This window comes from Synchiropus splendidus, chromosome 5 (genome assembly GCF_027744825.2).
Source record: "Synchiropus splendidus isolate RoL2022-P1 chromosome 5, RoL_Sspl_1.0, whole genome shotgun sequence".
NCBI classification, from domain to species: domain Eukaryota; kingdom Metazoa; phylum Chordata; class Actinopteri; order Syngnathiformes; family Callionymidae; genus Synchiropus; species Synchiropus splendidus.
In genome coordinates this window covers 3922152-3938546 of record NC_071338.1, presented here as the reverse complement: position 1 = coordinate 3938546, position 16395 = coordinate 3922152, and the positions used below count along the sequence as shown (strand labels likewise).

The following is a 16395-nucleotide window of genomic DNA, read 5'->3' as shown; positions in this document are numbered from 1 at the left end:
GGGGCCGGCCGCCTTCCTGGGGTTCACTGACCTTAGCACACGTCTCACTTCATGCTCCTGAAGCGTCAATGTGTCTGTGCCGGGGGTGGGTGGGAGTGGTGTGTCAGCTGAGGGCCTGGCCGTCTCAAAGCGGGCAAAAAAGTGGTTGAGCTCTGCCAGCGAGATGTCCCTCCGAGCTGTTTCCTGGTTGCTGCTTCTGAAGTTGGTTATGTGATTCAATCCCTGCCACATCCTTCTCGGGTTGTTGTCAGTGAAGTGATCTTCAATCCTCCTCTTGTAGGCTCCCTTGGCTTCCCTGATGCCTCTCTTCGGGTCTGCCCTGGCTGCTCTATATGCTGCCCCATCTCCTGACTTGAAGGCAGTGTTGCGGTGTTTCAGGAGGGAATGCACTTCGCTGTTCATCCAGGGTTTCTGGTTAGGAAACAACCTGACCCTCTTGTTGACAGTAACAGTGTCAACACAGTTCCTGATGTAGGAGAGTACGGTGTCTGTGTATTCCTGGAGGTCATGGCTGGAGAATATGTCCCAAAGAGCAGTCTTGCAGCTGAGAGAGTGCTCCTTCAGGCCAGGTTCTTATTGTCTTTGACTGAGGCTTTGTTTGACTCAGCAGGGGGGTGTAAGTGGGGGTGATGGACATGGGGTAGGGGACTTGCTTTGTAAGCATGTCTGATGTTGGAGTAGACATGATCCAAAATATTTTCCCCTCTTGTAGCAAAATCCACAAACTGGGTGAACTTAGCGAGCACAGTCTTTAGGCACGCCTGGTTGAAGTCACCGGCAACAATAACAACCCCGTCGGGATGGGCGAGCTGTTGTTTGTTTATGGTATTAAGCAGAAAGCTAAGAGCCTTGCTAACGTTAGCATGCGGTGGGATGTAAACAGCGATCACAATAACGACTGTAAACTCCACTGGGAGATAGAAGGGTCTGCACGAGACTGTCAGAACCTCTGAATCAGGAGAACAGTGTGTGTCAATGATCCTGCTGTTACAGCACCACTCGATGTTCACGTAAACACAGAGCCCCCCTTGTCAGCTCTTACCGGAGTCTCTGTTCCTATCGTGCCGGTGTAGCGTGCGTCCTGCGAGCTCGACTGCAGCGTCCGGGATCAGCGAGTGTAGCCACGTCTCTGTGATGAATATAATACTGCATTTCCGTACGAAACTCGTAGTTGCCATCTGTAGCTCCAATTCGTCCATTTTGTGGGCGATGGATCTGGCGTTAGAGAGGAAGAGGCTCGGCAGTGCTGGTCGATGTGGTTGTTTACGTAACCTCGCATCGGAGCCCGACCGGCATACCCTCTTTTGCTTCCTCTCTCTCCGCCGCCTTCTGCGCCTGCTGGGCGGGCTGACCATATGTCCTTGGGTATGTTTTGTGTCCATTGGTAATCGCCAGTAACACAGAGATTGTGTCGGAGACCCAGGTTGATGAGGCACTGCCGACTGTATGTGGTAACGGCGTCGCATATGTCAAACAAAACACCCGAAAAAAGTACTAAAAACAATAAAAACAAGCACCAAGTTGGAGAGCTGCGAGCCGCTGCACCCGTGCACGCCGCCATCATAACAATATAATATTTGTTATATATAATATAACAATGTAAACAATGGATGATGAATCATTCTCTTGAGTGTATTTTATTGCTGATTTAAAATGCGGGCCAAAACCAACCCATTGAGATCGTAAGTTACAGCAAGAGATCGTAACAGACAGCTAACAGGAGAGGAAGGTTAAGTATCACTGAGAAATACCTTTTCTCCGCTGGGCTCTGTGTTTTGAGTCATTTGATCACAGCCACCTCCGACACATCTGCACATGCAGATGAGGAAGAATGGGGAAAAATAGTCACCAAATGAAAATCAAATTCAGAAACCTGGAAATATTTTCCATTTAAAACAACACGTTCTCACTCCCATTGTGAGTGTATTTTTAATTCTTTGACACATCACAAACATTACAATCATCTTATTTGGCATGTTATATTATGATTTTGAAACAATTATATCACTTGGCTTCTTAATTGATACACTGCATACAATACCACTTACATGAGACAGTAATGGATAAGGAGGAGAGTGAAGAACAGATTTTGCCTCCCATCTTTTGTTTCCTAGGGTGCGTACATTAGCAAGCAGGGCTGATATAAGCAGCGTTCAGAATGCAATCCAATCTCTAAGTAGGAATTGGAACAATTGTTTATCTGACATGTCATGTGGACTCTGTCACGATGACAACGTTACTTGGATCTCCTAAGCATGAGATCATGGAGTGACTCCAATCACATAACATGCCACAAGATCTAGCCTGCACACTGGGCTCTTCATGGATCATCATCCCCACCGGCAGGAGGACGACATGATGGAGGGAGAGGAAGCATGGCTGCCAGGCTGGCATCCCCACATGGCTGAAAAGAAGGACACATAAATGAGTTCTAGCATATCCTCATCAAACGCCAGAACCAGGACAAATAAAATGGATGAACTCAGGGTACTGACTGCAGGATTATTGGGATAGTAATCCGTTCCGGACATGACAATAGAGTTGGCAGGTCGCACAGATGATAACTTGGACAGAAACAGTATCTCTGGTAAGAGTGGAAGACGGGGTATGTGAACAACTGATGGCTTATATATATGGGACATATATATGCCTTATATATGGAACATACACCACAGTTCATATCATAGCAGGTGACTTTGTAATGCAGACTTCAAGGTCGTGCTCCCTCAGACCCACCAACACACAAATATGCCACCAAAGAAGCAAATACTCATGAGTCAATCCTACACCAATATCATGCATGGTTACAATGCTGTACAGAGGCAGAACTTGGCCTTTCAATTGTAGACATAAAAGACACCAGGCAATACGGTCGCAAAAGCTACAGCTCCACAGCCACAGACAATAATAACCAGATATTGTCAAATGAAAGGAGAGCTAAAAAATATGTTCTTTGGAGATTTCACCACTGAAAGACAAAACAGAAGATCTAAGAATTTCCCTTCTAATAAATGCCAACTAATATAATCTAAAAGGGTGAACACAGTGGGAAGTAAGCTTGTTGATAAAAACACAGCCTCAAAGATCTCAAAGGAGGGTTGAGAGAGATTGAGAGATTGCCCACTAGGAAGCCAAAGTGAGAGCCAGAAACATGATGTCAGTGTCAGAAGACATGGAAGCTGATTATTGCAGGCACTTCACAGAGGACCTAATAAGACCAAGGTGAGTTCTACAAACATGATTCTGGCATAGGTTCCAGAATCAGAATCTGATTCTGAATCAAATTTATTGGGATCCCACCAACTAGGAAAGTGCTTTGGAAGAAAGTGCTGTCAAAAAATAAAATAAAATAAAATAAAATAAGCTGCTCACGAATTCAACAGTCTGACGGTTGAGGGGAAGAAGCTGTTCCTTTCAGGTTCTGGTCTGGATGGACCATAGCTTCCTGCCAGAGGGAAGAAGAACAAACAGTCCATGACCAGGGTGAGAAGGATCGGCTCAGATTCGACCTGGACATCTCTGGGTCCTACAGGTCCTGAAGAAGTGGCAGGCTGCAACCGATCGCCTTCTCAGCAGAGCGCACAATGTGCTGCAGTCTGCTCTTGTCCCTGAAGGTGGCGCTATTGTGCCAGACGGTGATAGAGGAAGTGAGGATGGACTGGATGATGAGCATGTAGAACTCCACAAGCAACTTTGTCGGTAGTCGTAGTTTTCGTAGCTGCCTCAAGAAGAACATTCTCTGCTGGTCCTTCCTGATGAGGGACATGATGGTTGGCTCCCATTTGAGGTCCTCTGTGATGGTGGTTCCTAGGAAGCAGAAGGAGTCCACAATTGGAATGGGTAAACCAGCCAACATGAGAGGGGACAGAGAAACTGTGACTCCATCTGAGATGTGCCTGATGATGGTGGTGTCATCCGCAAACTTGATCAGCTTCACGGACTGGTGGCTGGAGGTGCAGCAGATAATGTACAGGGAGAAGCGCCATGGAGAGAGAACACAGCCCTGAAGAGACTCGATGGTGAGGGTCCGAGTGTTGGTCCATGTGTCGTCTCCAGCCGCACGCGCTGACTCTGGCTGGTCAGGAAGGCACGTTAATCTGGCGAAGCTGGTCCTCAAGCAGTGCTGGGAGAATTGTGTTGAAAGTAGAGCTGAAGTCCACAAACAGGATCCTGGCATAGGTTCCTGGGGAGTCCAGATGCTGCAGAATGAAATGAAGGGCCTGGTTCACTGCATCGTCCACAGATCTGTTGGCTCTGAAGGCAGGAGCAGTGATGGATTTCAGGTGAGATAGAACCAGGCGCTCAAAGGACTTCATGACCACAGATGTCAGTGCCACCAGTCTGTAGTCATTTAGTCCTGTGATCCTGGATAAGAGTTGCGGAGTGATGTGTAACAGTGATCCAGCACGCTATGCTCTCTGGTGGGGCATTTTACCACCTGCTTGTACTAGGGAAGCTCCTCGCTCAGATTTGCCTTGTTGAAGTCACCAAGCACTATCACAGAAGAGTCCGGGAAAGTTCGCTCCACATGCAGAATCTGATCCGCGAGCACATTTTGAGCTTCACGTACATCTGCTCTGTGCGGGACATATACGGCAGCCAGAATGAATGAAGCGAACTCACGTGAGGAGTAAAATGGCTGACAGTTCACTATGAGATATTCCAGAGAGGGAGAGCAGTGCTGAGAAATCACCGTCACTTCCATACATCAGCGATCGTTTATGTAGAAACACACTACTCCACCTTTGGTTTTGCCGGTGAGCTCCGGAACCCTGTCCGCGCAATGAAGCTGGAATCCCTCCAGTTGAAGCGCAGTGTCCGGGATAAGATCGCTCAACCACGTCTCTATGAAACACGAAACACAAGAGGAGTAAAAGTCTCTGTTCCTTCTCAACATCAGCGCCAGTTCATCTATCTTATTGCTGAGCGAGCGGACGTTGGAGAGGATTATCTCGGGAAGTGGAGTGCGTGATCCTCTTCGACGAAGGCGAAGGAGCGCACCGGCGCGTTTCCCTTTCCTCCTCAGTCTCTTCCGCCCAGCCAAAAGGTGAACTAACTCTGAAACTGACAGCAAAAATACTGGTAGTAAATCAGACGGAGTCATAGCCACGATAATTCCAGGTTAGCCTTCGTCTGCGCCATCTTGAATAATCGCCAAGTTGAAGAATCCAGAGTTCAGATGCTATACAATGAAGTGGATGGAGAAGTTCACTGCATTGTGTACAGACCTGTTTGCTCTGAAGGCAAAATGCAGTGGGTCCAGGAGGGGGGCAGTGATGGTCTTCAGATGTTGCAGTACCAGGCGCTCAAAGGACTCCATGATTACACGAGTCACCATCACCGACCTGTACTCATTTGGTTATGTGGTCCTGTATTTCTTGGTGAGAGGAACAATGGTGGAGGATGTTAATCAGGCTGGAGGTCCAGGGACAGGTTGTACACCAGCATCAGCCCACTGGCACAATGTTTCAGGGTGGAAAGGTAAACATGGTCCATTTCTACAGCACGGGATGTCCATGCAGGTTCTGCTCCAGGAAGTGACGTGCAGGGGGGAAACAGGGTGGAGTCTCAACCTTGCCTGTGGTACATTTTGCTCTTTGATGAAGTTGGTGCAGTGGGTCCAGAGTTTACATTTTAGGTGTTCAGGGCAGACTGACACTTTCATCACGTAGTCAGTGGTCGCTAGTGTAGTCTTTTGTTTCTCCACTTTCAAAGGACCACAATGTCCATAACAGGAGCACAACTGGTCCACGACAGGTTCATGGCAGGAACTCTACATGTCAGACTCCCTGACATGTAGATCAAACCAACTGATTTGATGATCCTGGTTCCTCAGTACACTGAGCGTGGGCATTTTGTCTATATGCAGCTACAAAACCGTGGCATTTGTAATGAATCATGTTGTAGGAACTATTCAAAATCCTCTCAACAAAGACCAAACCAAGACAGTTTTTACTGAATTTGTTAACATTTCAGTAGTATACTTTAGTATACTAACACTGTAGCATAAGACATCAAAGTAAAATTACTCAATTCTACGTGCTGGATGTCAATGAATGTAAAGCAACTTCTGTAACCATGAAATCAGTATGATGATGACTGTATTACTTCCCTATCTTCTTTTTTCAACCCTCAGTGAAGATGGGCATTTTAACCAATCACTGGAGACTTGTACTGGAAAGAGAAAGAATCTGTTTCTTAAAGTGTTAGTGTGTATGATTTTCCATCTGTGATGCCATGTCTTGCTGTCAAATGATATTTGAGACCAGAAGTTCTATGGTGATCAGTAAGAGCAGCTTTGTAGTGATTACTTGTAACTTTGGCTTTATCAACACATCATCCAGTCAGGATTAAAAATGAAAATTTCCATTCAGGAGTCCACTACCGGCCTCAATTTCTCTGTCGCTGCCAGTTCACCTCACATTGCTCCTGCAGACTTCTGCGCCTAAGACCCATCCCCAAATGCTCCACTTGCTGAATGCTCCACTGCTTTAATATTGTGTCACTCTGGGTATGGTGTTTTCGTAAACATGTGACTATTTGAAATGGTTAAAATGCATGTGTCACTCGCTGAAATGCAAGAGAATTGAAAAGTACTGATACTTGGCACTGCATGCCGAAGAGTATTTTGATAGTGGCGTGTATCGAAACATATTGGTTGGTGCTATAAAGTAAACAAAGTTAGGTATACAGCACGATGCACATCATCTTGAAAAAAAAATTGCGCACCAATTCAACACATAAATTATTCTTAATATTATAATTGCTTTTGTTGTCATTATTATTATTTTTTGTAATTTTAAGAAACCTTTTTGCACACTCAAAGTAACGGTAGAGTAAAAAATTAAAGAGAGGAACACATGGTGGTTTAAGAAAGGCGATACAGACAGTATGATGGACTGAGTAGGATATATCGGTGAACAAGTGTCAACATGATGAAGAACAGTCAGAAAGATGGGGGATGACCTTGGAACACTGTTTGATTCTGAATTAAAATTTTGCTCAACCTGTGTGCACGTTCACTACTTTTTGTCTTCTTTTTGCAGAAGAACTATCGTCAACTACCAGAAAGTCTAAAGTTTACATCTGTAACAGACTCTCCTGGTATCATCCATGCCAAAAACAGCTACCTGCAGTGCAGTGAGGTGTGAGACAAATTATGTTTTTGGAGTTCAAAGCACACCCATTACAAATCTGAAATAAATGTGCTTGTCTTTTCTGCAGAGACTGTATAAGTCAAATACCAATGTAGACATGAACAAGTACACCTTACACCCAGATCACCCAGAGTTCATTAGAGCCAAAATAAATGCCCAACAGATCAGTGATGTAAGTGCCTCAATTTGATCTGCTAGTCGCCACTGTCATAGTTGCAATAGCCTCTTAAAAACATTTACAACTTTGATCCTCACATGCAGAAAGTCTACAAGGCCTCGGGGGAGCAAGTAAAGATGTTGGGCTGCGACCTGAGATTTGATGCCATCCCATTCCAAACAGCCAAGGCTTCCAGAGAGATTGCTAGTGACGTGAGTTCTCAATTAACAAGTTTTGGGCTACTGTTATACATTAATATCAGACTTTGTCAACTGCTTCTTCTTCTGCTTGTATTGTTTGTGGTGAAAGCAACAAAGAGCAAAATAGTGCTACTCAATGATCTTTTGAACATTCATCACAATGTGCCCGTGTGCAATATTGATGTAAGGCAATGCAATATTTTTTTCTTTTCTCTTCTTTTTTTTCTTTTTTTTCTGACTATTCACCTTTTCTTTTGCTTCTATTAACCTTCCTCTTGTGTTTTTACGTTTTAAATGAATGCATGAAGAGCTTAATTTTAAACAACATTGAAAATAATCATCTTTTCTGAAAATGAGGCTTAGGACACTCAGCATCTTAGAGATACAGATGAGGTGCTTTCTGAGGAGGAAGACAATGTAGAGTATCAACTGGAAGACACAGACACATCTAATTAGTCTTGCGAAGAGTTCACTGGTGCTGAAGGTGCTTTTCCATGTAGGAGATGTGTTCTTATACCCCTCAATAATAGTCAGGTAACTTTTATTATTTATGTAATTTTCTTGAGGTTCATTTGGCACTTTTGAATATTGAGAACAAGGTGTCTGTCAAAAGAAAGGCACCAGATTCCACAGAGAGAAAAAATAAATGAATAAATATAAACCGATATTTTCATAGACAAGAAAGCCTAACAATGTAAACAAAAGTTTAGAAACAAAGTGGATTATGAATCATTCTTTTTGTGTATTTTTAGCTGATTTAGAATACAGGCCAAAACCGACCCACTGAGATGGTAAGAAACAGCAAGAGATGGTAACAGACAGCTAACAGGAGAGGAAGGTTAAGTATCACTAAGAAATACCTTTTCTCCTCTGGGCTCTGTGTTTTGAGTCATTTGATCACAGCCACCTCCGACACATCTGCACATGCAGATGAGGGAAGAATGGGGAAAAATAGTCCCCAAATGAAAATCAATCGGTGGGGGGGAATCAGTGGTGGTGAGTAGCTATGTTTGTACTTGTGTTTGTGTTTGGTTTGGGCATGTTTTGCCACACTTGTGAGTACCAAGTCTTGACAAGCCACCTTCTTGTGAGGACAGGCCAAAATGTCCTCACAATGTTTAGAAGCTTAAAACATTATTAAAAGTTGTGTATAATAATTAGGGTGCACGTTTGGTTCAGAGTCCTGGTCAAGGTAAGCCATTTACTTAACTTATGGTTAGATTAAGAGAGAGAGACAAGGGAAAGCATTATGACGATGAGAGGTCCCCAAAAAATTGTGAAACAAAAATGTGTTCTTGTGTGTTTGTCTTAATTAATAAGTATGGTACTTTGGTAGGTCTTCCACACAGAGCCCTTCTCTCTGTGGGGAAGACCCCCCGCCCCCTTGATATTGTACAACATCAAAAATACAAAAAATAATAAACATCAGCCCGAGAGGGAGACAAAAAAAAAAAAAAAAATCAGTATGTAGCAATCCAGCGCCCTCACTGGACACAGAGTGTGAAGCAGAGCCTGTGATGCATCCTCATGTGGAGGTGGCATGAAGGTTCTCATACTGATGCACCTGGATCTGTAGGAGAAAGAGTTAAAACTTTGGGATGGAGGGCGAATGGGGAGCCATCAACACCAAAATAAATGCAGTCAGGGTTGACAGACAGGGAACGTAGGTCGCCTCTTAGGCCTTGTTACTGTCAGTAGTAGCGATGTTTTAAATGACAGAACGTGCAGGGAGGCCTGGTCCAGAGTCTAGCAAGGTGCCCCAGTCAGGGCATCCAAAACTATCTGGAGCTCCCAATGAGGGTACAGCGGTCCCAGCGGGGGACGGACTCTGCAAGCTCCCCTCAGGAAGCGTGCCACTAGAGGGTTTCTGCAGATTGACGTCTGATCCACGAACTTACTTCTTGCTGAAAAAGCAGCTCGGAAGATCGTGGATACGCTCTACCTATGTCCAAAAGGAACGCCTGCCGGGGGGAGGCGGCCCTCACCCGAGACTGAGTCCAGCATGACTCCCAGGAAAGTCGTGCTCTGACGTGGACTCAGCGTGCTTTTTCAGGAGGTTTACTCTGAACCACAACAGCGCGATGTGCTCCAACACCAAGCTGGTGTGCGTGCGTGACTCCTGTTTGGACCTGGCTATAGTCAACCAGTAGTCCAAGTACGTCTCTTTAGTGGTTCGAGCCCCGCCTTCACGCACTTGGCGAGGGTGCGAGGCGCTAGAGAGATAAGGAGTTGGCGTGTGTACTGATACACCTGACCCTCTAGCCCAAACCAGAGAAACTTCCTGTGACTTGGCCAGACCGGGTTGTGGAAGTAGGCATCTGCAAGATCTATGGAGGTCATCCACTCTCACACTCTGACGCACTCCAGGAGTCTCCTGGTAGTCAACATCCGGAACCGCCGTCTGGTCATGAATTGATTGAGGAGACTGAGGTCCAGAACAGGTCTCCACTCTCCTGTCTTCTTGGGTGCCAGAAAGTACCTGGAGTAAAACCCAGTTTAGGAGGATCGCTTTGGCACTAATTCGATTACTTCCTTTGATAGAAGAGTGCGGACGTCCTACATCAGACATGACCGCTGGTTCTCTGAGTTCACCCAGTTCCATGTGGTGCCGCAGAACTTGGGGGTTTACTGTGAAACTGAAGGGCATGTCAATGACCGAGTATATGGGCAGGTGAGGAGATAGGCACTTTCAATTCAGGAGATACTCGAAAGGGCTGTCAGTGCTCAGCCCCCACTCCTCTGGGGACCTCAAGTGGATGAGCCCGTCCACGGAGCTCATAAAAAGCGATGATGTTCGCAAACATTAAGAGCAGGTTGCCGCCGGCATAGACGCCATTCCACTGCGCGATGGTGCCTCTTGTCAGCGCCGGGTGGTATGGTCACTCCTCAGGGGGGAGGTCGAGCTCCCGGGGCGAGCGCATCGCGCATGACAGCTGAGGGGGCGGGAACGCTACGCTGCCAATCCAAACCCTCCACCTGGCAGTGCGCTCCGTGCCTGATGACGTGCGGTCCTAGTGCCAGTGGTGTGTCAGACTCGCGCCGGGAATAATTCGGATTTCTTCCATTTGTGGGCAGACAACATGCGGTCGTGCCCTAATTTTAGTTTTCAGTATTAGTTCAAATGAGTGGCTCGAATATTTCTATTTGTATGAGTTGTGGTGAATCAGTCTGCGTTTTCTTTTAAACAACGTGTGAGTTCCAAATAGATCATTTTTACACAGGAACTAATTCAGGATTATTCCAACTGTCATGGTTCCAGACCCTGTTACAGGCACTGACGTGCATCAGGAACTTTAAAAATACCGGCATGATGTGACTCTGACCAATGTCTACTGAAAGAGGAGGCACCTCCTTGAGGGGAGCTAAAAGTTTGTTTCTTTTTTTTGTTTTTCACCTTTGGGTCGTGAGGGCCACCAGTGGCTCAGTTTTAATACATTAGCCACATATGGTGGCAGTAATGTGTCACTGAATTGGCTTAACAGCTGCAAATCTGTGATAGTTACTTTGGAGAAGTTCCTAAAAAAATGATATAGAAAGTGATGCCACCCACTCCAACAGCAAAACCTGTTTATGTAAGCACCTGTTGAAGCAGTAAAATTAATTACAACAATTTATGGCGATACTTTCATTTACACTTTACTTATATTTTCTGTAGAGTTTAATTAAAAGACATTATTTTTATCTTATGATATTTAGAAATTGTTTTAGTATATTTATTTTATTCAGAATTTTATTCAGTTTTTCCAATTTTCTCAACAGTTTGCATCAAGTGTATTTTTTTTTTTCTCTTTAGTAAATTTGATGAGATTGACTAGTACTTGGTTCTGCTGGACTTTTCGATGACAAATATATAAATATATGTGTGATGATCACAATGTTTTTGACATTGGTCAGAAAAAGTATTTCAAAGTTTCTTGGACTCTGTGAATACAGGTCAGTGCCAGTAACAGAGTCTGGTTTCATGACAGTTGGAATAATTCTGAACTGTTTGACTACATTTTCTGAAAGTGCTTGAATAAGTAAAATGATCTGTGTCAAGAAAATGTAGAAAATGTGATATGAATGATACTCTGATACAGCTAATCTCTTTCCATTAATTGTCAAAAACAAGCTACAGTCCACGTCATATGAATTTATTTTTTTCCACATTTAGGGAAAGTATATTTGTGTCTAGCGTGGGATTCCATCTCTGTGTAACAACTTGTCAATCTGAATCTGAAACACATGGCCGTTTAACGGGCCTTAAAATAGTTTTAAGCCCCGTTAAAAATAGCAGGGGTTAAAAATAGGAACTGAGTTCCAATATGATTCAGTGATGGGAGCATCCGCACATCTGCCCGTCACAACCCAGGATGAACAGGACAAAGTGGTGGTTAATTGACAATGTGTGCATGTATTTAAATGTAATAAATTGCATAATCTACACTTGAACTGTTCCATGAAAATGAATAATTTGCAGATCAAGTATTACTAATGATAATAATAATAATACGTCCACAGTTGCATAAAGTGTACTCTGCCAGGACTGTCACTGGTAACAAAATCATATTTATTTTTTACCTTTGTCCTTAAAATAATGTAATCAATGACATCAATTTGTGTACTTGTCTGAGATCTATCACATGCAAATATACTCTGTTATACTGCCTTCATGTATGAGGTGGCATGAAAAATGGTTGTCAATAACTTTTATTTTTTCCACATGAAAAAACAAACAAACAGGAACAATAAAATTGTTGACGCCCTTCAGGTCCAATACAAGGAATCCTACCTAAAGGAGAGAGGGCAACAGGTTGGTCTGCGCTCTGTGGAGGATGACCCAAAGATGGTCCACTCACTGGCAGCCACCAAACTCCAGAGCAATCTGGAGTACAAACGCAAGTCCAAAGAGGAACGCTCCCAGTACAACATACACCCTGACCAGCCAGAGTTCATACAAGCCAAAAAAAGTCAGGATCAGGCCAGTGACCTCAGCTATCGCCACAGGCTCCATGACTACACCTGTGATCCTGAGCAACTGAACGTCAAGCATGCCAAGCAGGCCTACAAGCTGCAGAGTGATGTACGGTGATTGTTACACTACTAAGTCAGTACATTTTAATTAAAATGTCAATAACTTGTTAAACAATCTATTACCATCTAATCATTGAAACTGTAATTGAACTGTATCATGTGCATTTAGTTTAGTAGAGTGTTCTACTACTGTATAGAAGGCCATATCTAAAATCACAAAACAAATGACCAACAAATTCAACATCTGAGTGTCCACAGCAAACAATGCACACCATGCTTTTCTTCACAGGGTCAGGGGACTTGGTCAGTGTTGTTTTTGTCCATGGTTACGATGACGAAAATATTACGTTAATTACCCTTTATTTTCATGACAATGATAAATTAACGTGGGTCTTTATTGATGATAATGCGACGGTCTGTGAGTTTTCATTGATGGTGATGCGACAAGATGAAATGTACCTGTAGATGTTCTGTCAGGCAATCAAAATATCTGACATCCTGTCATCCAATGTAATCCGTAATAGCTGTCAGATGAAGTGCCTGTGTTTTTTGCGGACAAAGGTGTTTTCAGTTTTCGTCGACTAATACAAGACAAAAAGTCTTACAAGTACACATGGCTAAAATGCGTCGAAACTCTGTTGTTTCAGTCACTTTCTAGTAGTAGTTGTAGTACCTAAGTATTTTTGTCCAAAAGACCTTCTGAAGACTTAAACTGAAAAGGTTGCCTAAAACAACACTGGGCAGGTCAACCACTGTTTATTAGGAGTGTTAAAAATAAATAAATATATTTAAAAAATGCAGTTATGTTCACCTCCCTGGTGTGAACAGTGATGATGCCCATCCATCATCATTTTTGCTTGACAGATAGGGAAGTAATCAACAGTGGTTTACAAAACATCAAAATATATACATAACATATTCAAATGATAATGACTAAATTCACTACAGCTGTCGCTTGGTGATTTCATAATATACAAATTAGATGCGAGAACATACTCCCATCCTCAACTTTGGGTCATACTATTTTTTTTTTTTTTTCTTACGGACACTATACCTTTATCCGTAAACCATTTTCAACCATCATTCTTTCTAAAGAGTGACATCCAATTGTAATAGTACATTGAAAACAGCCCCAGTGATATGTGGTTCAATTTTACTAACATGGCTGCCTCAGTGAAACTTGACAGATATGACGTAGTGAACAACAGGGACTAGAAATCTGGTGATTAGCATTCCAAACAATCCTGTGATTGTTCAAAAATCTATATAACCCTCATGTCCCTGAAACATCTCATAATGATAGATTCAAGAATGATGGACATTAACATAATGGTTGTATAAATTTGAAACAATATTTCGTTGAAAATAAAACTAAACAGCATAAGGTAATCAGAATCAGAATCATAAATAATGCATGGATGGTGAGGAAAAAAAAAAAAATTGAACGGTGCATCATTTTTTCCCCCTTAAAGTAAATACCCTCTGTTGCAGTTGAATTATAAATCTGACCTGAACTGGATCCGAGGAGTGGGCTGGACGCCACCAGGCTCACACAAAGCCGAGCTCGCCCGCCGCGCTGCAGAGCTGGGGCTGGCTGAGGGAGTCAGCACTGACGAGGCTATAGCAAACTACAAGCAGAAGCTGATGGTGTGTCATCAATCTCTTTGACATATTGCACACTTTTTGTGCCTGACCATCTTCATGTCACAGATGGAGCAGCAGCAAGTGGAGACCTGGGGGAATATTCAGCAGGAAGTCAACATGGATGCTCAGAATGTCCTGCACAACAATATGGTCCAGAGAGTGCAAAAGAACACCACCGCATCATTTACATCTATGCGCACCTCCTCATCGTCCGTCTCCCAAGTCAAGACACTGGTATCTTGTGAAAGACTTACACAGGAAGATGCCTAGAGCATTTATATTGAGACAAGAGGTGACGCGTTGAATCAGTCACGTTAAATAAAATTGCGTTCTACAAGGAATTTAAGCATGTTAATTAAATAACTTAGATAAGTTAGAATTTGATGTTAATTAACGAGTGTATCAGAGGAATAGCACATGTCATGTCAGGTGTTTGGGAGACAAAGTCATAGAGGCTAGATTGAGATGGTTTGGACATGTACAGAGGAGAGATAGCCAGTACGAAGATGCTGAGGTTGGAACTGCCAGGCAGAAGGTGGAGAGGAAGGCCAAAGAGGAGATTTATGGATGTGGTGAAGGACGACATGAGGTTTGTAGGTTTGACAGAAGAGGAAGTAAAGGACACGGTGAAATGGAGGAATATGATCCGCTGTAGCAACCCCTTAAGGGAGAAGCCGAAAGAAAAAGAAGATAACTTAGAATTTAATGAAATCACATCAACTAAAATGTGTCGGGAATGTGATAAAAGACATCTGGATTCTTCTAAATGGACGCATTGAACACAGATGATGAGAAAAATTGTATGAAATGTTTAAAAGACTAAAACAGGGTTTTCTGTCGGTATGCAGAGGCTGAAGACATTCTTACTCCCAAACTCTAATGTTTTTCCTCCCACATGACATTCAAAAGGTCAGGTAGGGGTGAGGACACGGAAAACAATAATATAGTATCTTATGTGGCCATGTGATTCACAGACTTCTGCGTCACTCTGGGACACACAGGTCCACTTGCAAATAATTGCTATGTGAAGTGATGCCTCATGCCTTGGAACTTGATTACATGATTAATTATTAATATTATTAGTTCACATTACACTTAACAGGCATCAACTTAGTAATCCATGGTCACTATGTGTAGCAAACTCAATTGTAACGTCGACAGTCGTGCGAGAACCTTGGATTTTGCCTCCAGTGAAGACATGGGAGCCACAGAGCCCACTGCCATCTCACAGCCACTTCTCAGAAAATGTTATCCCTGCTGTGTGCAATGAAGACAAAGGTTACAGGTGTCGAAGACAGTGCTAGAGGTTATAACTAGGATGCAGTGAGTAATATCTTTGTGTGTGTGTTTGATGAAGAAGAGCACAAAAATAAAGATTTGGAACTTTATCTGACTATTTGCTTGTCTCCCTCGATGCAAAAGTAGATATTCTGTTACATTAGAAGTCAGGGTATAAGCTGACATAGCGTGATATCAAATTGGATCGAACTGTAGGAAGGTAATCATAATGAAATCAAATCATATGCAGGATAAGCGTAATCAAATCAAATGGTGAGGCTGTTAAAGATGCAAAAAAAAAAAAAAAAAAAAAAGCTTTTTTCAAGGGTGTTGTGCAAGATAACAGGTTTCAATATTGCAGTCCAAAATGAAAGATGCAGGCAACTGCGCAAGAGGAACTAGAGAAGCCTGAAAAGGAAACTCAGAACTCACGCAACAAACAAATGTCAAGAAATAGATGCAAGCACTAAAATGTATTTTAATTACTAATCTACAATAACTAATTTTCTAATAAAACCAAAATCGGAAAACATTATTAAGAACTTCCACCTCACACACTGCTAACGCTAATAGCATATTCTTGGCCTCAGGAAGAAAAGGCCAATATTTAAGCCGTCTATTCTCAAGCAACAAAATACTTGTAGCATTTGTGTTCCAATGTTTGGTGATGGGAAAGTGTAAGTGTGGTGAGCTTCTGCCACTTCCCCATGGTTGAATATTTGCCAAAGACTGGATATGGAATGTGAGACACAAAAATCTGTCGGTGGTCTGACAACAGTGATGTTTGGACATTCTCTGCCGACGAACATGAGGTGCTGCTTCAGTTTACCAGAAGATGCCGCTTTAGATGTGTGAAATCATAGGCGCTGAGCAGCAAATGATGGAGGAGTTAAGGAAGAGACTAGAATATGTACTCTAGCAGTCGTTAGGGCAACAGATATTTTCA

At 43.1% G+C, this 16395-nt stretch overlaps 1 protein-coding gene across 2 annotated transcripts in view; it reads left to right on the top strand.

Annotated features, from left to right (window-relative positions):
• nrap (nebulin-related anchoring protein) overlaps positions 1-15487 on the top strand; it is a 117599-nt gene extending 102112 nt beyond the window's left edge. Inside the window, exons 28-33 of one of the 2 annotated variants that reach the window (XM_053866619.1) lie at positions 7047-7145; positions 7225-7329; positions 7419-7526; positions 12265-12576; positions 14019-14174; positions 14247-15487. In XM_053866619.1, the coding sequence (XP_053722594.1) occupies positions 7047-7145; positions 7225-7329; positions 7419-7526; positions 12265-12576; positions 14019-14174; positions 14247-14441 (975 nt within the window). In that variant the 3' untranslated portion in view covers positions 14442-15487. Of the gene's footprint in view, positions 1-7046; positions 7146-7224; positions 7330-7418; positions 7527-12264; positions 12577-14018; positions 14175-14237 lie in introns of both variants that reach the window. The other variant, XM_053866618.1, reaches the window with a different exon arrangement.
• The last annotated feature ends 908 nt before the right edge of the window (positions 15488-16395 follow it).